Genomic DNA, 27131 nt, shown 5'->3' on the forward strand with positions numbered 1-27131 from the left:
GTTCGTCTTTTTAACACCTTACTCTTACAGCTGAAACATCTCCCCGGCCTTCATTAGTGTCTACAGGAGTGATTCATCACTAACCGAAACAAATCAGCTGTGTTCATGATCTAAAACATAAAGGAAACGTGCTGGAAGCAGACAGTAGGACCAAGTATAAGTCCCAACAGAGCGACCCGCCACTCTGAAGTCGCAAATGCGGTATTCTGGCCACAGAGAGCGGTAGGAATCTGAGTGGCATCTCATTAACCCGGCTGGTATCCAGCACATTCTGGTTTTAACCCTGCTTCAACAAACCTGGTTTCAGTCAGTGGCGGCTCCAGAAATGTTTTTCTGCAGGTGCTACGAAGGAGCTAGTCTTTTTATTGAGGGTGCTATGAAGGAAGTGGTCATGCGTACCGGAAGTTATGGTGTAACTATGGTTCTGTGAGTTCCTGGATGACTGCCAGTCACAGGGGTCACTCGGAACTTCTTGGGCGAGAAGATCCCAGGAGACCCGAACGTAGCTATCACCGCATAATTTAAAGACTCGCGACCAGGTGCGGTACGTGTCACGTGCGTGACTTTGTTTACATTAGTACTCGACCTGCGCAGCGCGCGAGGAGATACATCCACTCTGTTTACTGCCACTGGCAGTCAGGAGGGAACGAAACAGAACTATTGTTCTCTAGAACACCTTCAACACTAGCAGATACACACGCGTGCACAACACCTCAACAACACCTGAAACAATCATTAATATGCATCATAAACATATGAACAATCGCTGACGTTTCCATGAAATCATAAACACATACAGCCACACAGAAAACCATCTATAGTGTTGCAAGGTTAGCTAACGTTAGCGTTAGCATTTCCAGCGGCAAAACCCTGGACTGCTGCGGCGGTCGAGGGTTGACTCTCTTCATCCTGATCCGTAGGTTTTTGTGGGTCTGAGATCACTTCCAAACATTCATTCGTTTCTGACTGAACTCGTGGAAATGTGGGCAAAAAAAACCGATCCATCTTACCGCTAGCTCTACCTTTCACTCGTTCACAGCATCGACATATTGTCATGATCCGCCCTGGCCTCCCTGACTGTGTCTCTCCTGCCCTGATTAGCCTTATTGTTCTCACCTGTCCCTGATTACTCTGCCCATGTGTTCCTGATTCCCTTGTGTATTTATACCTCCCTCCTTGTTGCTGTCTTTGTCGGTTCATTGTCGCTTGTGCATGTTCGTTCGTCCTGTTGCTCCCGTCCTACAATTAAACATCTTTTTATTTTTTTCATCCGTCTGCCTGATCTTCTGCCTCCTGAAACCCACCACCACACATGGTCTGCCATCTCCACCCGCAGAACATGACAGATATATACACAGGTGGAAAATGAGGTCAAAGGTTAACATCAATTTCCTGTTTTGTTTAAGTTTTTACTATCTAGATGATAATTTACTGATTATTTTTGTTTTGTATGTTAAATATTATCACATCCACACGTTAAATTAAAATTAAATTGTAAAAAAAAAAAATCTAATATTTACTTGGGGGTGCTATGACTAATCCAGGTGTAGCTATAGCGCCCCCCCCCCCCTGGCGCCGCAGCTGATTTCAGTCATCAGGTGATCAACAGGCTTCTGCAAAGCCTGATGAGCTGCTACACAGGTGACTCAACCACTGAATCAAGCGTGTTGGACCAGAGAAACCACTAAAACATGCTTACCGGCCCTCGCGGCCCGGAATTCGGATAGCCGTGCTGTAAAGTGTCGTTTTAGCACATACTGGCCCAACAAGATCATTTAAAAATATGAAAAAATGGCAAAGAATGGCTTTAAACTCAAATTTGCTCCCTAACAGTAAAACGATTGCCTTTTATCCTGCTGAGCATCGGGATTCTTTAAACACAACGTTCTGATGTCAATAGCTGACTTGATGATGCTCCTTTTGGGGAAATTGAAATCAGAAACATCTACATCAGTCCCACCTTTAAGGAGCTGCTCAGAGACAGAGACGGGATGCGTCACCGACGACAGAAGCAGTGCGTCCACTTGCTATTCTGTCAACACGCCTGGAGCTGACGCTTTATGAGCCGTGCAGCCATTAGTCTTGGTTGTTTAAATTTCATTCAAGATGAATTTATTCATTAGCAGGTGGATTAATACTCAGTTCTTACCTGGGAGATTTTTAATTAACCACGTCATGCCTCACTGGCTTTTCCATTTATCCATCCAGGGAGTTTACATGATTGGTTGGATTGCTCTTCATAAAGGATGTAGATTACTGCAGCCGTTAGAGCTAAGTGGAAGGCTGCGGCTGAAACCTGCAGGTTAATCTGGGTTAGATTAGACAAAGTCTTCTGACGTGTTAAAGACCTTAAAGAGATTATAAGAAAAGGGTTTACAGATGAACAAATCTATATTATTTTCAGGAATTCTCACAAAATGAAACATCAACAGTCCGGATTTGTGTTGAATGTGTCTGAAAATGTCTCTCAGAGACGGAGAGACAGTCTCGGAGTTTGAGTCCCTCAGAATTCGCTGATCTTCTGATTTTTTTTTTCCAGAAGACATATTGGATCAAATCAGACAAGAAACAGATTCATTTAAGAGAAAACGTCAAATAATCGTGTATCTAAGAATGTTTTTAGAAAATGTCAAACATAATTTTTTTTTACAGATTAGATCAAAAAGAAAGAAGATTAAAATATCTTCTAATTTCAAGAAAAAGAACGTGCCTTTATTATTTATTAATTCCTTTTTGAGAAACTTTTCGTACCACCGTTAATGTTTTGGTAGAAAAATCTTCATTATTGTGTGTGGGGGCGTGGCCTCTGAGTTTTTTTCCTGAGCTTTGAACAAAAAAAACAGGTTTTGACTTTAGTTGTTTTTTTATTGCTTATTTATTTACTTAATATATCAACAAGCAAACAAAAGCTGTTCCTGATCTCTGAGGCGATGCTTTGGAACGCAGAGACGGGAGATGAGAACTAAAACCTCGGATCTGATAAACCTCTCATCATAAGCCCTGAATCGAATATTTCTCCTTTGTGTTTGTTCACGTGGGACAACAATGTAGGGTTAAGAAATTAAAATAATGACATCAATGTAATATTAGCTTTTTTATTCCTTGCTTTATGTTTTTAGTTCTGTTCAGCGCACCCTGTTGCAAGATGGAGACTAAAATGAGCTCCAACGAGCCGCTAACCTGCCAGATAAAAGGTTAATGAGTAATTATCCAGTAATAATATCAGAAATGTTTCCACCTTAAATAAATCTATGGATTCTGCGTAGACTCCTTTGTTCAGGCTCACGCGTGAGCGTGCAGGGTTAGGGCTGATTCGGATTCATTTGCTTTTTACGTTTCCTTATTTGTTTCATCATTACTTTATTCCTAAAGCCTAAAGCTGCGTGGAAACTGCAGGTACTTCTGTAGCTCCAACCGCCCCCGTAGAGCATTTATCACACGTCTGCTTAAATGCATACTCACATGTCTGAGCCATAAGTTTGTTTCCATGATCTGATTCACTTCGTCCTGCAGAGACACACAGAAGAAGGAGAGCGAATTCCTGTGTTTGTGTTGCTGCTGAAGTTTGTGAAATGACAATAAAAGCTTCTGTGTTGTTTTTAGTCTGAAAAGCTCATAAATCAGCTCAGTAATACATGACGTCACCGTCTCTCTGTCCTCCTTCATCAGATTCTCACAAATTAGCCACCCCCACAAGCCTCACACACATCCTGAGCACTAGAGCACGATGCGTGCATCCGTGCACCCACACCGACACGTGCACGCCGGCACACTCACCTTCACACTAATCCAGCCCCGCCTAACAGGCCGATGTAGCTACGACTCAGTCCAGTCTGAAAAGGCTCCTGCAGGCTATTTCCTCCTAATCTCAGATTTTTCTTCAGGTCAGGTCTATAAAACCTCCTTTCACAGTGAAATATGCAGCCCCCCCCCCCCCCCCCCCGTGCAGTGTTTTTGGGATGCATGAAATTGAGGAGATTAAGTGAAGACATGATTCACTTTCCACATGAACTTCTGTTGTGGTGACGCTTATCTTTTCAGCTTTTCCGTTACAGGAGTTGGGAATATGATGAAGATGGCTGGGGGGGGGGGGGGGGGGGGGGAACAGCTCCGAACACAAATGCAAACTTACAACTTTAACCAGCTGAGAGATGGAGACCTCAAACTCCACGGTGACTGGGTCGGACACGTTCTCCACTGGTCTGATGAACTGGTTGTATCGTCTGAAGAGCTTCCGGAACAACCGGTCCTCGGCCTTGGATGAGAAGCCGCCTGAGTCATGGATAGAAGGAGCAGGGCGAGGAGTAAGCAGACGGACAAAAGCAGAGGAAACACTTGTTTCTAGAGGGAATTGAGAGTCGTGTTTCAATGCACAAACATCCAGTTCCAAAAATCTAAGAAAACGAAGCTGCAGCTTTTAATTTAGATGCAGCTTTGTGACGTTAATCCTTCTGGGATTAAACATCTCTGATATTTGATGAAGCAGCTATTAAGATGTCTCTGTAATCTTCTGCTGAGTTAGAATTATGTCATTGAAATTGTGAGACATCGGCTCTAAATAGGTGCAATAATTCAGAAACCTCTTTGCCTCATTTGTTTATAATATAAGTAACCACAAACATTTAAATTTCCTATTAATAAAATATTAAATTAACTGATATTTGTGTTTTTTCACTGACCTTGTTGAGGTTTTGCACCACAGCCGTGTTGGTCCAGCGTGAAACTTTTATTTGTGCTAATTAAATAAAAAATGGTTTTCTGATCAGTTGTGTTCCAAAATCCAAAACTAAACAGGCAGCTGGAGCGCTGGACTTTCTTTCAAGTTGTGGGAAACTGGTTTCATCAATACATTTGCAGTGGTCTTTGGTAGGAATGAATGCCTTGCAAGCCTTACTTGAGGCGAAAAACGCCCAGAAACGGCTTCCTTAGCAGGGACGAGACTGTCGATTAAGATAGAGGGGGAGGAGGGGGAGGAGGTCAGTAAGTACAAGTACCTTGGGCTGTGGGTGGACATTAAACTGGACTGGTCATGCAACACAGACCACCTGTATAAGAAAGCCCAAGGCCGACTGTACTTCCTCAGGAGGCTGAGGTCTTTTAACATCTGCAGGAAGCTCCTAAGGATGTTTTACGAGTCAGTGGTTGCTGGAGTACTTTTTTTTTGCTGTGGTGTGCTGGGGGAGTGGCTCAGCGAAGAAGGACACATCTAGGCTGGAGAAGCTGATCAGGAAGGCAGGCTCTATGGTCGGCATGAAACTGGACACGTTGGTGTCGGTGGCAGAGGAAAGGACACTAAAAAAACTGCTTGACATCATGGACAATGCTGGGCATCCTCTGCACACGGCCATGAACAAACAGAAGAGTCTGTTCAGTGAAAGGCTGCTTCTCCCCAAGATAAGAACTAACAGACTTAAAAACTCCTTTGTCCCACACGCCATCAGACTGTATAACTCCTCTCTGGAGGGGAGAGGGAGGAGAAACAGGAGGACAAAGGAGGGGGGGGGGCACCGAAGCTGTGGTGACTCTTCACTTCACTGTGCACTACCTTCTATGCAAGTACCTTTGTTAAACAGTCAAATTTTGGTTTAATAGTCAACGGTGCTAAGGACTTTGATATCTGGAAGGTGCAATTCAATTGTATTTTTATCTTTATTTCTATTTTTTTATTATTATATAACATTTTCTGACGCTCTGTAACTCCTGTCGGTGTTGTGCTGCTTTTTTTGGAAACCGCATTTCCCAAAGGAACTCACCCGAGGGATTAATAAAGTTCTATCTTATCTTATCTTATCTTATCTCTCGTGTCAGAGGGGAGCTTAACACGGCACGATCTGGAGTCTTCTTGCTTTGGATTGGCTATCAGCCACACGACTCCACCACTGACTCTGTTTGCTCTGCAGCGTAGATGTTTTAGCTCCGCAGAAACCGAGTTCCTGCCATGGGATTGAGTTGCTAATGCTAACGGTTAGCTTCTGCTAGACGTTCTCCGCTGATTCTGGATGCCAAAACAGCAACAGCCTTCCCTGTCTCGAGCCAGTTTGGTTGAGTCCAAGCAACCGCTTGGCGTAGATCTGTCTGGCTTGTCTAATCCCAGAGTGTCACCGTCTGTTTTCTGTCAGAAGCTACTGCAGGAGATAGGTGTAGGAGACTATTTTCATGTTCATCCTGCATGAAACACTCAGAGTGACTGATTATAATCAAATATAATCATTAGACATTGGTTCTTCAGCTTCACCTTTAACCCTTACCTCACATTAGAGCATTTTTTTGTGCTCTAATGACTTTAACGTTAGAAAATTTAAACGTTGGGTAAGGGTTAAAGGGGACATATTGTGCAAAACTCATATTCTGCATCTTTTTGTGCTGCCATGTGGGTCTCTTCTGTCTCTATGAGCAACAAAAGTGTGAAAAATCGATGCATGCCGTTTTCTGTCAGTGTTTAGTTTCAGGAATGATGTGTCTAAAAGAAGCCGTTTGTGACATCACAAATGGGGAAACTACCTCTCACGTTGCGGCCCCTCCCAGACGTCGGAGCTTCTCAGCTTATAGCAGCCCGTGCAGGGGTGGGAGGGCGTGGCCAGCTTCCACTTGTTTTTTTTTTTAAGTGAGAGAGCCCTGAAGCAGCTCAGGCAACGTAAAACGTCAAGAATAAAATTGTCCGCTTTAAAGCTTCATTCTGCTTTCAGTTTGTGACTTTTTTCTAACGAATTCCCAAAACTCCGACTCTAGCAGCCTCGGACATGTGTTTGGTTGTGCTCCTGTAAAAAACCTTAGAAGAAATTCTGCCAGCGTTGGCGTTACTGTGGACAGGTGTTCACGTATCCAAGACGTCCAGGGAGAGAAGTAATAAATAAACGAATAGATAACATCTAAATGAGCTGAGACAACCAGCTTCTTCTCTTGATTATAATTCAGTTCTTGTTGACCGATGAGAGAGTTTCATCATCATAAGACACAATTCATCCTGATTAACCTAAATAGGTGTGCATCAGGCTGGGGGAGCTTGTTTGTTGGGAATGTAACTCAAACGTGACAAGTCATGTTAATTAATTTCCTGGGAAGGAACCTGGATCGCCCGAAGCAGGATGTCAGAATGTTGGAAAATGCAGAGGAAGCTATTTTGGCTTCGTGCAGAGGAGGTGCAGACCGTCGCCCCCGGGAAAGGGAGCAGAAAGATGTTTTTAAGCACAGGTGGAACGTAGCAGGAGTCTTTCAGAATAAAAAAAAGTCTTCTAAAAGTCTTCATCAGCTCTGAAGTGTTGTTCGAGACGCTACAAAAACTAGACAGGGTGGAAGGGATAACAACTATTTTAAAGAAATATCTCAGAATAAGGGGGGGAGGCTTAAAAAATGCAGAAATCACCTTCTGAGGAACGCTGAAAAACCTGCGCCACTTCTAAGACAACAAACCTTCTCTGAGTTGCATTTATTGTCTTTTATCTAAACTATTGATTCATCGTTTGACTGAAATGAGCTGAGAAAGATGAACAATCTCCTAACTAGAACAGACGTCTTTGGAAAAAGCCTCGAATTCCCAGTGATGAAACACAGCTGACCCTGCTTCATCGAGCTCCCTCCTTCAGAGGACGATAAAGTCGTCCACACAGACGACAACGACACCAGAAACCGAGCTGGTTCTGAACTCCTGATGACAGCCCCCTGGAGACGGCTAAACCAAAAAAGAAAAAAACTGATAGTTTTCATAAAACATCGTGGTGAGGAGAGGGGAAAGGTGAGGAGACACGACATGAAAGCAAAGCCTTCACTCAGAAGATCACAGGAATCCAGGCTGCTTAGTGTCCCGATGAGTTAACAGACGCAGGAACGTCGCGTCTGATTTTGGTTCGGGCTCCAAAACAAAACTCTAAACTCACAGAAAAATTCCATCCATCCATTTTCTGAAGGGTCTGCAGGGTGTGTGTGTGGTGGTGGTGGTGGTGGGGGGGGGGGGGGGGCTGCTGCTTATCTCCAACGAGCAATCAGGCGGGGTACACCCTGGACAGAGAGCCAGTCCATCGCAGGGCAACACAGAGACACACAGGACAAACAATCATGCACACACACACACACACACACATGCGCACACACACACACACACACACACACACCTGAGGACCATTTGGACACACCAATCAACCTAACAGTCATGTATTTGGACGGTGGGAGGAAGCCGGAGAACCCGGAGCGAACCCACGCATGCACAGGGAGAACATGCAAACTCCATGCAGAAAGATCCCAGGCCGGGAATCGAACCCAGGACCTTCTTGCTGCAAGGCAACAGCTCTAACCACTGTGTCACTGTGCCACTGTGCAGCTCACATAAAAATTAATCATTTAATCCAGAATGTAAAAGAACAGAAATAAAAAATTGTAGATGGATTCACTCCCGGGCTTTCGCGTGGGCTTACCTGGGCTACAGCCCTGGGCCCCGGCGTGCTGGAGGCCCCGCCCTCGATCCCAAAAGCATTTTTATTTTTGTATGTAATTCGCTAACAAGATGTTACATGTAGCTGAGAAGCACTGGGATTTGTCATGACTGCTTATAATTGGTCCAAGTTTTTTCACACTCCTTACGTCACGGCGGGCGTGTCAGCCGGACACGCCCCAGTGTGCGGCGGCGTGAACAGTGAGTGCCTCGTAATGGCGGACGAAACCAGAAAACACAACAGTGGAGCGCTGAAAAGAAAGAAGGAAAATGGGGGAACGCGACAAAGAGGTGCTTAAGAAAATACCAAAGCTAACAGGTTTTTTAAACCACTGAGCGAAGATGGAGCTGCAGGACCATCCGTGCGTTCTGGAAACATTAGCTTTGCTAGCAGCATCGCAGTTCGGCCAGCTGATGTTCTAGCAGTTGCAGAGGAAACAAAGACGCCCGACTTGGGGGAACCTGCTGAGACCACGTCCACCATGGATTATCTTCTCCCGCTGGAGAATGACTGTAGAAGATTGGCGGCAGAATCCGAGGCTGCAGAGAAGACTAAGACGACGACCCGGGGGGACCTACTGAGACCAGATAATGAATCAACAGCCTCATGGATTTAAAAGGCTTTTGATTCATTTTCTCCTTCTTGTCTGACTAAACTGCCTTGGGGCTGCTGCCCCCGCGACCCGAATCCGGATGAGCGGAAGGGAATGGGTGGGAGGAGAGTTTCTTAAGAAAGGAAATTTAGGTAAGAAATAAACAAATCGACAAACTTACAGAGAACTTTTTTTAGCTTCCTTTGTTAGCATAAATGTTGCCCACCGACGAATGTTTTTGTCTCGTTGATTCAGGAACAAACTGAACGATGTGGATCTACAGCTGAATAATGTCTGGAGTCGACTGGCTCATCTGCAAACAGGAAGTGAAAAGATCTCCGTTTCTCCAAAACTCTGCTCAAATGTGGTGACTTTATTACTTGGTGACGTATCCGTATGAGTGTTATTTGTCTGATTCAAGATGGCCGCCACAGCTAACTGACGTCAGCAAACACTAAAGATTCAGTTTTACAATTTTAACATTTAATATCGGGTTTCAGTCTTTTAGTGACCTTACGTTTACATTTAACATCAAACTCTTCAAAACGTGACAGGTCTGAGGTCCAGTTTTTGAAGTATTTTAGCTTATTTGGCACGACTTGTAAAGTAGAAATATGCCCCGTCTAGTGAATGTGGGCACGTATAGCTACAGAGCTAGCAGGCTAACAAACAACAAAAGCAAAACAAGAATCTTCACCCACAGCTGGCTTTTCTTAACTGAAGATCTTAGTAAATGTTTTATCACCATAGCTGCAATAAACAGAAAAAACAACATTGTTAATTAATACACACGTCTTAGCATCACGCTTAGCGAGAACGGCATTCAGCTGCTGGTGGAGACAACTTAAATTCTTTTTGCTAACTTAAATTGAAGTAGTTGTTGTTTTGCACATAAAATGTTAACAACTTAAAGAGCAAGTCACCCCCTACAAGAGTATTACTCAGCTCCCACTTCCTGTTTGAAAAATGCAACAAATGATGTTGCCTAGCAGACCAAGAGGGCGAAGCCACTAACAAATACACACACACACACACACACACACACACACACACACACACACACACACACACACACACACACACACACACACACACACACAGAGGCTCACAACAACATTGTGACATCATATGGTACCAGCTAACATTCTAACACTGACAGTTTTAGGCAGAAAAATTTAATTTAAGCTAAAATGCAGTCTGCAGCACGATTAGACACACATTTATATAGTTTATCAGAAAAAAAGTTGATCTGGGGGTGACTTGCTCTTTAAGCATGATATGAGATATGTGATGTTAGAACATAAAATGTTATAATATTTCTTTGTTTATGAGAGGAGGAACACAGCATAAATCTTCATAGAATCAAACAACATCAGTATATCAGATATCGGTAAAATAGCCACTCTCGAGCATCCCTACTAAGAATGTCGTTACATCTTTAAGTAATTTCATCACAATGTTAATGGTTTCTAGGTGGAAATGAGAGAAATGAGTCATCTCAAATAGAAGAGAGAGAGAGAGAGAGAGAGAGAGAGAGAGAGAGAGAGAGAGAGAGAGAGAGAGAGAGAGAGAGAGAGAGAGAGAGAGAGAGAGAGAGAGAGAGAGAGAGAGAGAGAGAGAGAGAGAGAGAGAGAGAGAGAGAGAGAGAGAGAGAGAGAGAGAGAGAGAGAGAGAGAGAGAGAGATTCTTTTATAACAATAAATAAGCATCTGTTTTTGTTCCCACAGAACTGAAATATAAAAAATCAATTACAAATAATAAATACAAAAAATAAATTACAAATAAAAAATCAATTACAAATAATAAATACAAAAAATAAATTACAAATAAAAAATCAATTACAAATAATAAATACAAAAAATAAATTACAAATAAAAAAATAAATTACAAATAATAAATACAAAAAATAAATTACAAATAAAAAAATAAATTACAAATAATAAATACAAAAAATAAATTACAAATAAAAAAATAAATTACAAATAATAAATACAAAAAATAAATTACAAATAAAAAAATAAATTACAAATAATAAATACAAAAAATAAATTACAAATAAAAAAATAAATTACAAATAATAAATACAAAAAATAAATTACAAATAATAAATACAAAAAATAAATTACAAATAATAAATACAAAAAATAAATTACAAATAATAAATTACTAAAAATAAATTACAAATAATAAATACAAAAAATAAATTACAAATAATAAATTACTAAAAATAAATTACAAATAATAAATACAAAAAATAAATTACAAATAATAAATTACTAAAAATAAATTACTAATAATAAATTGCAAATAATAAATTACAAATAATAAATATCACAACGTGAGGAGAAAAGGAAAAAGCTGCTAACGAACAAAGATGATGACAGGTTCTGGACCTCGAAGAGTTGAGAGTGAAAACGTTTGTTGGGATAACAGGAGCAGGAGATCTACTCAGCAGGAAGCGTTTCTGACTCAGACTACTTTCTGCAAACAGCTTCAACCACTGGTCCTTTCTTCTGTGGGATCCTTTTCTGAGACGGTGCACGGACTGAGCTCCGGTGATGCTCGCTGACATTTACAGGTGACAACACCGATACCTGTGTCTGCGTTTGTAAAAGTTCAGTAGGAAAAAATACTTCCGTGATGACCACAGATAAAGATGTTTCAGCCTTTCGGGACTTGGCTCACTTCCAGGTGTGAGTTTAGTCTTCAGCTAAACCTTACAGAGAAGGTAGTCTGAGTCAAACAGGAACCGGGTTCAGAACCAGAAGAACAAAGAAAAAAGGCCTCAGGCATAATTTCCTTATTCATGGAGAAGGATTTACTCACATGAGACATCATTAGTACCAGGTCGGACCGCCTTTTACCTCCAAATCCACCTTAAAACTTGGTATCATAGATCCAACAGGGTTCTACAATGTTCCTCACAGGTTCTGCTCCATCCTTGGTGAGGACATCTCACCCCACCACATCTCAAAGTTTCTGGACTGAAATCTGGTGACAGTGGAGGCCATTGGAGACCAGTGAACTCATGGTCATGTTCTAGAAAGGTGGTGCAGCATCCTGCTGGAAGTAGCCATCAGAAGATGGGTCAGGGTTAGGAGGATGCAGCTGAAACCCAGACCGAACCGACCAGGAAAGGTTTCTCCAGTCTGGTCCGGTTCTGGTGGTCCTGTGGGGATCTTAGCCTCAGGATCCTGTTCTTAGCTGACAGGAGAGACTCCTGATGTGGTCTTCTGCTGCAGGAGTCCATCTGGAACAGCTGGTGGGGTTCTGCTGACCATTTCACCCAGACAGCTGCTGCTCCCTGGATTTAACATTTTTGCTTGGCTCCAATTCTCTAATCCTAGAGATGGTTGTGGGTGAAAACGCCACGCCTAAGGTTCCTCTGATCTCTGTTCTTTTAATGCTCAGTCGGTCGTCTTCACCACGTCTAGATGTCTAAAAGCATTGAGTCAGTCTTTTGCGTTTAATTTATTTAACAGTAACATCTGAATAAGTGTGGTGAGAGCGGCTGCGTGAGGTGCCGGCTACCCGCTTCGGTGTTCAGCTTCGTAAATAGCACTGTGATGCAAAACCTTGTGACCACACAGCCGCACAAACACACACCCCGCCTGCTCTGCATCATCAGTCATGCTGAAAAAACAGCCATTTTTGTTTGAATACAACAGACAGTTGGACTAAATATATGTAAAGAATGTGAAAAAAACCTTCAAATGTATTCATGTCAAACCATCAGGAGCAAGATGTACTTCTAAAAGACGCATGGTGTCCTCCTTCACAGGCCGGGTGTCTTTATGGTTTACTGTCTACCTGCCTGTTGAACAGATGTGTGGTCAGAGTTTACGGGATGATCATCAGTGATGGATCTGATAGTGTAACGGTGCATTATGCATGAGGGTGAGAGGACACCAACAACAGGAAGCTTCCTGTAGAAGATGGCTAAAAGTCACTGAGTCAATGTTTAAAAGGCAAGACCTGATTTTTCTGAAAGGTGGCTGAAATCTGTGAATAAAAAAATATCTGTCATTTGTTTAGAGAGGCCATGTGGGGCTCTGCTGCCTCCACAAACACCCCGAAGGTAAATAAAAACACCACTTTTTTTTCTTTCAGTGTTTGGTTTAAGGAATCGTCCCTAAAACAAGCTGCTTCAAAACATCCTTGTTTGTGATGTCACAAGTGGGGAAATTAGCATCAACCCCATCATCATCAATAATGCTGACTGCAGCAAACGGCAAAAACGTAACGCACGCACGCACGCACGCACACACACACACACACACACAGGTTGGGGCATGGCAAGGCACATTACAGTTAATGTGCCACCTGTAAATATTGGTGGGGACAAATCTGTAAAAGAGGAGGAAGGAAAGACAAACAACCCTACAGAAAGTTGGACAGGCAGCAATATTTGGATAGATTTTAAAGGCACACTTGGCAGTTTTGCTTGCTTTTAGCACCCCCTAGTGTCTGTTAAGCCCTCATCTACAGGAGTGACTTGTCATCTAAAACAAAGCAAAGGGGGTCTGATCGGTTGGGTAGATTACAGGCTTGTCTTGAGGACATAAAAAATTGGATGACTCTAAACTTTTTGCTTTTAAATCAAGACAAGACGGAAGTTCTCATCTTTGGACCAGAAATCCAGAAAAGGAGATTGCTTAGTCAATCACCTGACTTAAATGGCTTTACATTACTCTCCGAGAACAAATTAAGGAACCTTGGTGTTATCTTCGACCAGGACATGTCATTCAAATCACAGGTTTCACAAGTTTGTAGGATTTCCTTTTTCCACCTTTGGAATATTGCTAAGATTAGAAGCATACTTTCCAGGAGTGATGCTGAAAAACTAGTTCATGCATTTATTACATCAAGACTGGATTACTGTAATTCATTACTCTCAGGAAGTCCACAGAATGTAGTTAAAAGTCTTCAGCTTGTCCAAAATGCTGCAGCTAGAGTTCTGATGAGAATTAAAAAGAGAGATCATATCTCTCCTGTCTTAGCTTCCCTACATCGGCTACCTGTTAAATTCAGAATAGATTTTAAGATCCTTCTTCTCACATATAAAGCTCTTAATAATCAAGCTCCATCATACATCAGTGATCTGATTGTTCCATACGTTCCTAACCGAGCACTTCGCTCTCAGACTGCAGGTCTACTGGTGGTTCCCAGAATATCTAAAATTAGGATGGGAGGCAGATCTTTTAGTTATCAGGCTCGTCATGTAAGTTTAAATGACACCTCATTGGAGCACTTCCTGAACTTGAAACGATTTTAAACTTTTGTTGTTCAAACTGCAGTTCAAACAGTTTTCAGTAAAATTAATAAACATCATTTGCTTAATGAAAAATGCCCTAAAGGTTAAAGAGCTGTAAAACATTCTAACTTGGATGAAACAACATTACGTCTGAGCATCTCTCTACAACTCATCCTGTTAGTTTAAGGACTTTAACACATTCATGGGTAAATATCTAAAATGGTCTCCAGGACGTCTCCAGCAGCATTTATTCCGTTAATTAGACGAGCGAGCTCGGATTCAGGAGTTTTACAGATGATTCTGTGTGAAAACACCTTGCAGGGTGGTGTTTGTGGAGGCTGATAACCCAGAAGAAAGCCTTCCTGCCGCCGTGCATGAATCAGATAGCTGCTGCTGCTTCTGCCTCTGGAGCTTTGAGACGTGAAGCCTTCACTCTTCTGACTTCAGCTGGTCAGAGATTAGGATGCAGGATGGATTCTGATTGTCTCACATTCTTGATCCGAGCTGCATCCTCTTTACTTTTACTTATGTAATTCTTTTTCAGACACATTCTTCATCTTTTCAGCTCTCTTTCATCCTTTTTATTCTTTTTTCCTTTCATCTTTCTCGCCCTCCTCTTCCCTTAAACTGCATTATGTTTGGGATTTTTTTCCACTTTCCTTTGCTTCCTTCTGTAAGACTGATTCTACCTGTTTATTCTTTCACTTTTAAATCTTCGTGTTTTTTTAGCCTGCTAATAACCTGTAAATATCTCTGGTCCTCCAGCAGGAACCCGTAAACACGTCTTAATCTGTTGCGATTTCCTAAAATTTCCCCTCAGAGCAACATTTGCATTCATCAAAATTCATTTGCCTCTTCTCAGAGTTATTCTGCATTTCATTTTGTTGTCCTAGTTTGGCAGAAGTCTCAGCAGAATGAATCAGTTCAGACGTGTTTGAGTTTAGAAAGTGAATTCCTGGTCAAACGTGACATGTCCCGTGCCCCTCTGGTCCCGAGCCCCCTCCTGTTCTCACTCCAGGTTCTCCCCTCGTGTCTCATTATGAGCCCCAGCTCTCTCTAGGCTTCCCTGTTTCCCCCAGTCACTTCCTGGTAGTTCCTATTTGATTTTGTATTCGTCCTCCTCTAGTTATTAGTTGTTAATATTTGCCCTTAGTCTTTAGGTTTAGTTTTTGAGTGTTTTATAGCTTAATGTCTATCTTTCCTCCTGCTTAGTTCTTTCGCCCGTTTAGGTTGCTGATGGCACCTGTTTTCCCTCCAGATCTCACTCCTCACACCTGTTCCCCTGATTACCTCCTTCTGTGTTTAAAAACCCCGTCTTGTCCCTCAGTGTTTGTCGGTCCATTGTCTTTTGTCATCGTTGTTTTTGTCCCCCTCTAGTTGCGATAGATCCTGGCTCATGTGAGAGCTTTTGTTTTTGTCTACAGAACTTCAGATTTTTGACCTCGTGTCCTATAGTCTTTGTTTTTTTCCAGTTCTCCTCCTAATTTAAGGATTTTTTATTTAAACGACCTCTCCTGCCTCGAGTTGTGGTGTTCTCTCTTGGTCAGCTTGCTTCTCACACCAAACCTTCTGTCAGGAATCTTGGCGTGACCTTTGACCCAGCTCTCACCCTGGATTCTCATGTCAGTTCTCTTGTTCGCTCTTCCTTCTTCCATCTCAGGAACGTTGCTAAGCTGAGTCCCATTCTGTCCCGCTCTGAACTTGAGACAGTTCTCCACACCTTCATCTCCTCACGCTTAGACTACTGTAACTCTCTTTTCACGTGTCTGAGCAGAACCTCCCTGAACCGTCTACAGGTGGTTCAGAACGCCTGTGCTCGGCTTCTGACCAAGTCCTCCAAACACACCCACATCACCCCGCTTCTCCTCCAGCTTCACTGGCTGCCAGTCAACTTCAGGGTTCATTTCAAGATCCTGGTTCTGGTCTATAGGACCTTACATGGACAAGCACCATCTTACATTGGTGATCTTCTTAGTCCCTACACCCCCAGCAGGTCCCTGAGGTCCAGTGATCAAAGCCTACTGGTTGTGCAGCACCAGGCTAAAGACCAAAGGTGACAGATCATCTGCTGCTGTGGCCCCCAGACTCTGGACCTCTCTCCCCCTGAGCCTGAGATCAGTGGACTCAGTGGTCTCCTTTAAAAAGCAGCTGAAGACTCACCTGTTCAAGCTGGCTTTTGTATGACCTTCTTCACCTCTCTCTCTTTATTCTGCTCTCCCCACCTATTCCACCTTCCTCAGGATCCACTGATTTCCCTCTTTCCTGTTCACTCTCTCTCTTTCTTAACATTTTTAATCCCAATTGTCTAATTTTTGCTCATTTTAAATATATTTTAAAACATTTTCTAAATGCTTTTTTATATTTTTACATTTTTTTGTTTTTGTGAAGCGCCTCGTGATTTTTATCTTGAGAGGCGCTATAGAAATAATATTTTCTTTTTCTTCTTCTGCATTTTGGGTCCAATCCTCCTGCGCTCGCAGCGAGACAAAACGTTTCACTTGGCTTTTCTGGTGATTTTACTTGTAATGAAAAGATAAAATCTATTTGGATGAACATATGTTTAAAACTGGAACGTATTAATTATTTTGTTTTCCGGGGATTATTGTTGGAATGGCATTTTGAGTCAAATTCTGCATCTTTATCATTTTTTCTATTACAAATGTTCTTTTTATTACAAAATAAAGTTTTTGTTGACGTTAAACAGTGAAGTTGACTGGAAAACGTTTCAGAGGTTTTATCTTTCACGAACTCCTTGATGCTTTAGACCCGCAGAACCCGCACCGAGCACAGCCTCACCTTGTGTCTGCAGACCGATGAGCAGAAGCAGAAAAGTCCACATCGCCACGAGCTTCATTCCCCCTCAGAAAATTAGGATCCACTTCACTTTTCTTACAGTTTTCCCCAAACGAGCCGGAACGCGTCCGTTCACGCCGTTTATTCTCTAAAATCTCTGGATAAAACCCAAATCCGACTCCCCCCGGTGCCGACCCGCTCGCTGTGTCGGTGAGCGCCTTCTGGACCGGATCCGAACCTGACCGGGTTCGTCCCTCCCTCGTGGGCGCAGTTCTCCCCGCTGACGCACGTGGGGAGGGATTTAGGCTCAACCCGAAACTTCAGCTTGATTTTAACTTTAAATACGTTTAATTGTTTTATATTTCTTTGATTTTTAATCCCAGAAGGTAAATGCTTGATCCTGTTGGTGTTTGTGTGTTTTTCGTTTCGAGGTTTAGAAAGTTTCTTGTTTCTGCAGTAAAGACCCGACAGATGTGGGAATAAATGAGTTGTAGAAACAGAACAGATCGTTTCAGCACCGCGGAGAGCGCTAATGAGCGGCGCTCAGCGCTCTCCGCGGTGCTGAAGTCCCTGGCACCAACTTTCCCTCCGATAATCGCTCATTCTGACACCGTTTTGTTGCACCTGACGGGTTGACACGTGTAAAGGTGAATCCCAGATGTACGCTGCTGTGTCTTTCTGCAGCCGCTAAACAGCAGCACTGCGCTGCGCTGCGCTGGAGACAGGAACCGAGCGGTTTCGCAGGAGATCACCAGCTTCCCAAAAATACTTTTCATTAGCTTCCGATTTCACACGCTCGGTTTCACGTCATGAAACGAAACAATGCAGTTTGCTGCAGAGCAGCGCTGTGGCGGGAAAAGAGAAACGAGCTGCAGCTGTGGCGGGAAAAGAGAAACGAGCTGCAGCTGTGGAGGAAAAAGTCCGGATTCCTGCTAAGAGGAAATAAAACTGGATCAGGTTTTTATTAGGATTTTACCAAATGTTTGAAGTGTCCTTAAATCATTCTGAACAAGATGAACGGCGCATGAGAGCCGAACATCTTCATGTTTATGAGAGAAGTCCTCTCCAGAGTGTTTTGATCTGTTGATCCAAAAACAGCTATCCTCCAGTTTATTAATAAAAAGGTTTTGTGCTCAAATTTATCTGAAACATTTACACATGCCTCAAAATATCTGAGTGTTTCATGCAGGCTGAACATGAAAATAGTCTCCTACACCTGTCTCCTGCATCAGCTGCTGATAGAAAACAGACGGTGAAACTCTAGGGTTAGAAAATCCTGACAGATCTACGTCACCCTGTCACTTAACATTCATGGACTCGCCAGTCTTGACTCACGACGGGGAAGGCTGTTGTTGTTTTGGTGTCCAGGAAACAGCAGAGATGGTCTCGGCTAGTAGAATGTAACCGTTAGCATTAGCGACTCTGCCACACATCAGAACTTCTCCAGACTTGTGTTATTTGTGGAAATAAAACATCAACGTTGCAGAGCAAACATAGTCAGTGGTAGAGCTGTGTTGCTGTTATCCAATCAGAGGTGAGATGTCCAAATGTCAGGACATGAGACTCCTATCAGATATGTCTCATGCCATGTCTGATGTGGATCACTTCTAGTTCCTGAAACAGCCGCACCGGAGCCTTGTTGCCCCAATGAAGACATTCAGACCACTGTGAATGTATTAAAAATAGGGTAAAGTTGATGTTTAAAGAAACATATTCATTTTTTTTCTCTACTAAATATATATATATTCTTTTTGTGAAGGATAAAAATAAGTTATTTGACTTTTGCTGTTAATTATTCAATAAGGGCTGCATGATGGAGAGGTCAGTAGCACTGCCGCCTCGCAGCGAGAACGTTGCATGTCCTTCCCATGCATGTGTTGGGTTTTCTCTGGGTACCCCTGCTCCTTCCCATAGACCAAAAACATATAAGATGTGTTAACTGGAGACTCTGAACCGGCTCTAAGGGTTGTTTCTCTCCGTGTGTCCCTGTGATGGACTGGAGACCTGTCCAGGGTGTCAACCGTCTCTCCCCCTTTAACTACTGGAGTTTGGCCCCAGCTCCACCACGGCCCTCATCACCATGTTCATGTTGGTGAGTAGTTCCCTGAAAGTCCCAAAAGGCTGAAGCCCTCCAGTTCATCCTGACTTTGAAGGTTGTGGAAACCGTGTCGGAGATGTTTCTGTAGTAGAATATGCTTCAGTCTGAGATGATTTTGCTGGAAGTGAAAGCTGTTTGAGCAGAACGTGGTTTAGATAATAACCGTGTGTGTGTGTGTGTGTGTGTGTGTGTGTGTGTGTGTGTGTGTGTGTGTGTGTGTGTGTGTGTGTGTGTTAGCAGCAACACACACACACACACACTTCATGCCACGGGCTTCCCTTCACCGTCAGGTTCATCATCCAGGATAAACAACGTTAACCTTTTGTGGCGAGGATCCGGTTCATTAAGGTGTAAACAGCTCACCCACAAAAGCCCAAACAAACCCGGATCCAGTGCACGACGTCGGAACCAGACGAACGAGCGGAGGGATTGTGAGCTCCTCGTGAGGCAGCAGGAGGGTCGAGGAGGACGTGTGACAGAAACAAACACAAACAGAAATCCTCCAACAACCAGAACCTGCAGCACAACCACCACCGCGACGCGTCTTCCTGTCAGCGGCTCCTTCCTCCTCATCTAAACAAGCAAAACCATCAAAACAGTGTTGCGTCTGTTTTCCTTCTCCTCTACTTCATCAGCAGGAGTCAGTTGTCCACGTTTGATCCGAGGAGGAAGAGCTGCACGAGGAGGATGAGATGATCTCCACATGGTTAATGTGCTTTTGCTGTTGCCTTCTGACAAGCGCCGTGCTCACAGTGTGGCGTCATGACACGCCTGTCTGCTTCAGCCGTGTTAGAGCAGGAAGCGGGCGTGAATCTGTGTTTCTGCCAGGACGGGTCTGTGTGGCGTTCCATAACTTCTCCTGCCCTGGAATGTTTAATTCATGCCCGTTTTTGTAAAGAGTCCAGGATCCTCTCGGATTTTCTTCCGTTTCGTGCTCTCTGCAGCCTTTTACCTCACACATACCTGCGGCACACTTTATTCCTGAACCAGCTCTCTCTCATACATCCTCCTCTTCAGCCATCTTTCTTCCTCCAGTAAAACACAACACCTAACAACATCCATCAGCCTCGCCGGGTCTTTTAACCCACGCTGAATTATTCACATCCACATATCTGCACCACATCTCCTGACCCAGAGAAGTGCTTTTACTCCGAACCCTGAGTGAAAAAATGCTGATGGCCTGTTTTTCCTTTACTCTCCCTGGCATGATCATCCCACCGACGTGAGGGTGATGGAGTGGAGGTGATGAGAGGCTTCTGGGAGCTTCCAGGAGGAAGGGATGTAAATATGATGTCTTCTCTGTGAGGTGAGGGGGGAAATAACAGCGCGGCCTGAAGAAAGGAGGTCAGGATTGCAACAGGGACCGGATGGTTTTAGAGAGGAACCCAAATGTTGTGTTGAAGAAACCACTTCAGGTTTCTCTAACAGCTTCTCGTCTGCAGATAGCTGTCGTCTGACGCAACACGTGCGTCCAGTTTGATGATGAAGGAGCGTAAAAGCAGATGAGAACGACGATGGAAAGGTGAGGATGTTGCTGAGTTTTGATGAATGTGTGACACGTCTTAAGACGTGTGGATATTCGTGGTGTTGGTGTCAGGATTCCTGCTCATTGGCCTTGGAGGCTTCCTGGCTTACCGGAAAATTAACGAGCTGTCGAGGAATACTGGCCTGATCCCGGAGCTCAGAGATGGTTTGCACCACGCTGTGAATTCACAGACTCACATAATTGTCGAGATGAATCGTAAGCTTGGAACTTTGGCTGAGATTCATTCTTTGGCACAAAAGATGGATGCCATCAAGGAGAGAGTGGACAAATCAGCACGGATTAGGATAGATTAATGTCCATTATTGGGATTTTGAGAGGTTGAGGACCAACAAACTGTAAGACAGAGAGGAAATGATCTCTGTCTGGCCCCAAAACAATTTCTAATCAGAATCTGGCGCCCTTGAGCCTGCAAGCCTCCAACGAAAACTCCCCCCTCAGAAGATATGTGGAATGTGCCGTCGCTATGGCAACTCAACTCTGTCTCCTTTCCCAGCCTGGGCGGGACTGCGGGAAGGCCGCTGAAACGTTCCAGGGTCACTGCAACCCTCAATGCTCCTCCCCCTATCCACACTGAGGTGACATGCGCTGCTTATCGTGGCTGCAGGAACTGAAGTGGGGATAGTCCCAACCCACCACCCCACCTAGTGGACACTTATGTTGTGTTGTCTGAAGTCTGTTGCATATCTGTCTGAGGTGTTTTTTTTGCAGAGCAAAGCTGCCCTCCTGGTGGAGGGTAACTCTGAAGTGCCTTTTTTCCTCCACCTGAACCAATCCTCATCTTACCCTCTTATCTCTATTAAGGTAGCACGACTCAGGGTTGCGAATAACCACAGTCATCAGTTCTTGTCACGTGTCTTTGACCATGTATGTCTGATCTCAGAATTGTGTGTACTGAAACTCTAACTTCCCTCTGGGATTAATAAAGTATCTTTGATCTTGATTGATTATCCTGCTAGTCTTCTGTTTCCCGCTCCACCACACCTGAATGGAGTAATTCAGTCTTCTCCTTAAATCTGCACAGGCCTGTTAATTACTCATTAATTTCAATCAGGTGCGTAGAAGCAAAGAAACTGCTAACGTGTGCAGGATGGTAGCCCAGACCGGCAGGAGTTGGAGTCTTAGGCCTTGTCCACACGTAGCCGGGTTTTTTAAAAACGAATATCCGCCCCTCCAAAAACTTGCATCCACACCACCTGGTTTAAAAATAAACTCTGTCCACACGTACCCGGATAAATACGTTGTTAAGGACATGCCAGACCTGTAGGTGGCAGTACTTCCCCCGTTCTTAACCTCGTCCTTCGTCTGTGGTCTTCCGCAAGGAGCAGTAATTCCGCTTGCAAAAACAAACAAGCAAACAGCGCTTGGACAATTGATAAAGCGAGCGCAGCTCTGAGGGCATCCATGCTGTCGGCTAGTGTAAACACAGGTCGCACACGTGATGTCAGCATTTTTTGTCGCGGAAAGTGACGTTGCGGACCTTAAAACTCCGGTTTTGTCCGTCCAGACGCAGACACCCAAAACGGAGAAAACGCAGATCTTCACTTTGGCCGGAGTTTTTAAAAAGATCCGTTTTCGTGTGAATGACAGGCCAAAACGTAGAAAAATACCTACGTTTTGGCAGATCCCCGGCTACGTGTGGACAGGGCCTTATTTCCTGATGTTTGGACATTTCGCATCTGGATGGCCATCAGCAAAATAACTCTGCCACTGATTCTGTTTGTTCTACAATGTTGATGTTTTATCTCCACAAATGGCATAAGCCTGGAGGAGGAGTTCTGCTGTGTGGTGGAGTTGCTAATGCTAATTGTTAGCTTCCACTTGCCAAGACGTTCTCTGCTGTTTCCTGGACGCTAGACCAACAACAGCCTTCCCCGTCGTGAGTCAGGATGGGTGAGTCTGTGAACGTTAAGTGACAGGGTGACTTAGATCTGTCAGGATTTTCTAATCCTAGAGTTTCACCGTCTGTTTTCTATCAGAAGCTACTGCAGGAGATAGGTGTAGGAGACTATTTTCATGTTCAGTCTGCATGAAAAACTCAGATTGACCAATTATAATCAGAAATTATCATTAAAATTGGGTTTTTAAGTGATCCACACATCAAATTTTCTATAATAACTTTTTGTTTCTTTTTTGTTTTCATCAAATAACATGAAGTTTTCAACAGAGGTAATCGGCTTACATCAAACTCTCTCCCTCTCACTCACTCACTTACACACACAGCAGACCCGAGAACAGCAGACCCGAGAACAGCAGACCCGAGAACAGCAGACCCGAGAACAGCTGACCCGAGAACAGCAGACCCGAGAACAGCTGACCTGAGAACAGCTGACCCGAGAACAGCTGACCCGAGAACAGCTGACCCGAGAACAGCTGACCCGAGAACAGCTGACCCGAGAACAGCAGACCCGAGAACAGCTGACCCGAGAACAGCTGACTTGAGAACAGCTGACCTGAGAACAGCAGACCCGAGAACAGCAGACCCGAGAACAGCAGACCCGAGAACAGCTGACCCGAGAACAGCAGACCCGAGAACAGCAGACCCGAGAACAGCAGACCCGAGAACAGCTGACCCGAGAACAGCAGACCCGAGAACAGCTGACCTGAGAACAGCAGACCCGAGAACAGCAGACCCGAGAACAGCTGACCCGAGAACAGCTGACCCGAGAACAGCTGACCCGAGAACAGCTGACTTGAGAACAGCTGACCTGAGAACAGCAGACCCGAGAACAGCAGACCCGAGAAGAGTTGACCCGAGAACAGCAGACCCGAGAACAGCAGACCCGAGAGCAGCTGACCCGAGAGCAGCTGACCCGAGAACAGCAGACCTGAGAACAGCAAACCCGAGAACAGCAGACCCGAGAACAGCAGACCCGAGAACAGCAAACCTGAGAACAGCAGACCCGAGAACAGCAGACCCGAGAACAGCAGACCCGAGAACAGCAGACCCGAGAACAGCAGACCCGAGAAGAGTTGACCCGAGAAGAGTTGACCCGAGAACAGCAGACCCGAGAACAGCAGACCCGAGAACAGCAGACCCGAGAGCAGCAGACCCGAGAACAGCAGACCTGAGAACAGCAGACCCGAGAACAGCAGACCCGAGAACAGCAGACCCGAGAAGAGCTGACCCGAGAAGAGCTGACCCGAGAACAGCAGACCCGAGAACAGCAGACCCGAGAACAGCAGACCCGAGAACAGCAGACTCGAGAACAGCAGACTCGAGAACAGCAGACTCGAGAACAGCAGACTCGAGAAGAGCTGACCCGAGAACAGCAGACCCGAGAACAGCAGACCTGAGAACAGCAGACCCGAGAACAGCAGACCCGAGAACAGCAGACCCGAGAAGAGCTGACCCGAGAACAGCAGACCCGAGAACAGCAGACCCGAGAACAGCAGACCCGAGAACAGCAGACTCGAGAACAGCAGACCCGAGAGGTTCTGATCCAACAGCTAAAATCCAGACTCACCAGACCAGAAAAGGTTTTCCAGTCTCTTCTGGTCCAGTTCTGGTGATCCTGTGAGAATCGTACCCCTAGTTTCCTGTTCTTATCTGCTGGAGACCATCTGGAGCAGCTGGGGTGGTTCTTCTGACCTTGGTAGGAACCAGTGCAGATCTGAGCTGCTGTTGTCTTTCTGTCATCTTGAACCAGTCTGTCATCTGACCTGTGAAAATGTTCCACGTTCAAAGTCCCGTAACTCTCCTTTCTGATTCAGTTTGAACTTGAGCAGGTCTTCCACCACGTGTAGATGACTTAATGCTGCTCTGTGATTGGTTAATTAGATCATTGTTTTAACAGGCAGTTAAACAGGTGTGTGAAGGGGCTGATGAATGTGTTTCTCAGCTTTGGTCTGGATACTGAATGCACACACACACACACACACACACACACACACACACACACACACACACACACACACACACACAGGCAAGTGGGGGTTCCAGTGGGACGGCTTTGCTGCCATTATCTAGTGAAGCCACGAGGATGCAGAGAACATAAAACTCTGATCTTAACTAGAAAATGAAAATAAATTGCTGTGGATGCAGCTGAAGTTGAGTCTGTTAGAATCTGCATCGACTGGTTTATTTATTTGTTTCATTTTATTTATTGATGTAATTCCTCTCATGGATTTCTAGGTTCCATACGTGCAGGAAACCTTTCCGTTAGTCCACCGATCAGCACCGAGCACAGCTGTTTGGATACAAACAAGCAGGAATTCACGCTGAAGGCTGGAATTTTACACACTCTGTTACTCGGGTGTGTAGCGTGAAAAGGGACAGGTAATTGGGTTTATCACTGGCATATTTTTAGTTCCTACCTCTCCACACGCAGTTTATGAAAGAATGAAAAGCAGGTGAGTAGGAGGAGGAGTGGAGAGGTAGAGGATGGAAATCAATGAGGAGGAAAGGAGGGAAATAGGAAGAAAGACAAACGGATCACAGAGGGTCTGAGGTGCGTGTTCTGGTTCTGTGTGTCGTTAGTTAAGTGAGTTTTGTTCTGGTCCTCCGGCGCTGAGCCGGTGAAGCAGAGCAGACTGTGTCCTCAGGTTCCCTGTGTGTGTATGTGTGTGTGTGTGTGTGTGTGTGTGGGGTGGGGGTGGGGGGGGGGGGGGGGGGACATTAAAAAATGCAACAACTCACACTTTTTTTATTTATTTTATGTAATTACATTTATAATTTAATTATCATGCCGTACCACATGTCTGATTTTGTGAAAGAGCAGCATAGGAAACAGAATTTTAAAACCAAAGAAGAACTAAAACACGCAGACAACAAGGTTTGCATGTTTTCTCATAAGTTTAATGTGTATTTTATAAATAAAGTTAATTGAATGTATTTAAATACGTTGTTGCTGCTGCTGCAGCCAAAATCTGATTATTTAGTCCTCATCAGGTTTTTCTCATCATACACCAACAGAATATTCCTCCAGTCAGCTGTAAACTGATATTTTATACATACACACACACACACACACACACACACACACACACTACCAGAGAAGGAACAATAAATATGTGTTCTGTCGATAACTGTCCACTGGAGCAGAGGCTCATGGTTTCTGCTGATCTGATGAGTCTTGGTCAGGAATCAAGGCTCCGTTTTTGCTGAGATAACGGATTTGGGCTCTTTAAATCTTATTACGGTCCATTGTGTGTGTGTGTGTGTGTGTGTGTGTGTGTGTGTGTGTGTGTGTGTGTGTGTGTGTGTGTGTGTGTGTGTGTGTGTGTGTGCGTGTGTGCGTGCGTGTGTGTGTGTGCACATGTGCATGCAGGTGTGTGTGTGTGTGTGCACATGTGCATGCAGGTGTGTGTGTGTGTGCACATGTGCATGCAGGTGTGTGTGCGTGTATGTGTGTGTATGTTCGTGTGCATGCAGGTCTGTGTGTGTGTGTGTATACGTGCATGCGTGCGTGCATGCGTGTGCGTGTGTGTGTGTGTGTACGTGCGTGCATGTGTGTGTGTGTGTGTATGTGCGTGTGCATGCAGGTCTGTGTGTGTGTGTATGTCTGTGTGCGTGTGTGTGTGTGTGTGTCTTCAGATGACGATGATAGATGCTACTTTTTTGAGTTTGAAGAAGGTTTAAAGAAGCATCTATAAACATTAAGACACTCCTGATGGAGTGACAAAACGTTAGTTACTGTTTCCCACCGAGGAACGGTCGACCCACTTTTTAGACACCTGGGTGACGAGACCGAGGTTCAGTCCACCTTTGACCCCCACTCCCCTGGTTTGGATCAAGTCTAGAAACTGCTGATGACATCACAGAGTTTGAGTTAAAAAAAACTTTCAGCTACAAAAACACAAACAAATCTTTAGTCTTTATCTGTAAAACCGATCAGTTAGAATCAGTCAGAACTTTATTAAAACCCTTCTTTACACACACACACACACACACACACACACACACACACAGACCTGCATGCACACGCACACACACACACACACACACACACACAGACCTGCATGCACACGCACACACACACACACACACACACACAGACACAGACCTGCATGCACACACACACACACACACACAGACACAGACCTGCATGCACACACACACACACACACACACACAGACACAGACCTGCATGCACACACACACACACACACACACACACACACACACACACACACACACACACACACACACAGACACAGACCTGCATGCACACACACACACACACACAGACACAGACCTGCATGCACACACACACACACACACACACACACAGACACAGACCTGCATGCACACACACACACACACACACACAGACACAGACCTGCATGCACACACACACACACACACACACACACACACACACAGACACAGACCTGCATGCACACACACACACACACACACACACACACACACACAGACACAGACCTGCATGCACACACACACACACACACAGACACAGACCTGC

General features: G+C 44.4%; 1 protein-coding gene across 2 annotated transcripts in view; it reads right to left on the minus strand.

Moving 5' to 3' along the window:
* The window catches only part of LOC107393742 (neuronal acetylcholine receptor subunit alpha-3), a 33642-nt gene extending 16196 nt beyond the window's left edge, over positions 1 to 17446 (minus strand). For both annotated transcript variants that reach the window (XM_015972332.3, XM_015972324.3), the window contains exons 1-3: positions 17069 to 17446; positions 4133 to 4272; positions 3463 to 3507 (exon numbers count right to left, since the gene is read on the minus strand). In XM_015972332.3, the coding sequence (XP_015827818.3) occupies positions 3463 to 3507; positions 4133 to 4272; positions 17069 to 17126 (243 nt within the window). In that variant the 5' untranslated portion in view covers positions 17127 to 17446. The remainder of the gene's footprint in view (positions 1 to 3462; positions 3508 to 4132; positions 4273 to 17068) is intronic.
* Between the last annotated feature and the right edge of the window lie 9685 nt (positions 17447 to 27131).

The sequence above is a fragment of the Nothobranchius furzeri genome, chromosome 6, assembly GCF_043380555.1.
Source record: "Nothobranchius furzeri strain GRZ-AD chromosome 6, NfurGRZ-RIMD1, whole genome shotgun sequence".
Taxonomy (NCBI): Eukaryota; Metazoa; Chordata; class Actinopteri; order Cyprinodontiformes; family Nothobranchiidae; genus Nothobranchius; species Nothobranchius furzeri.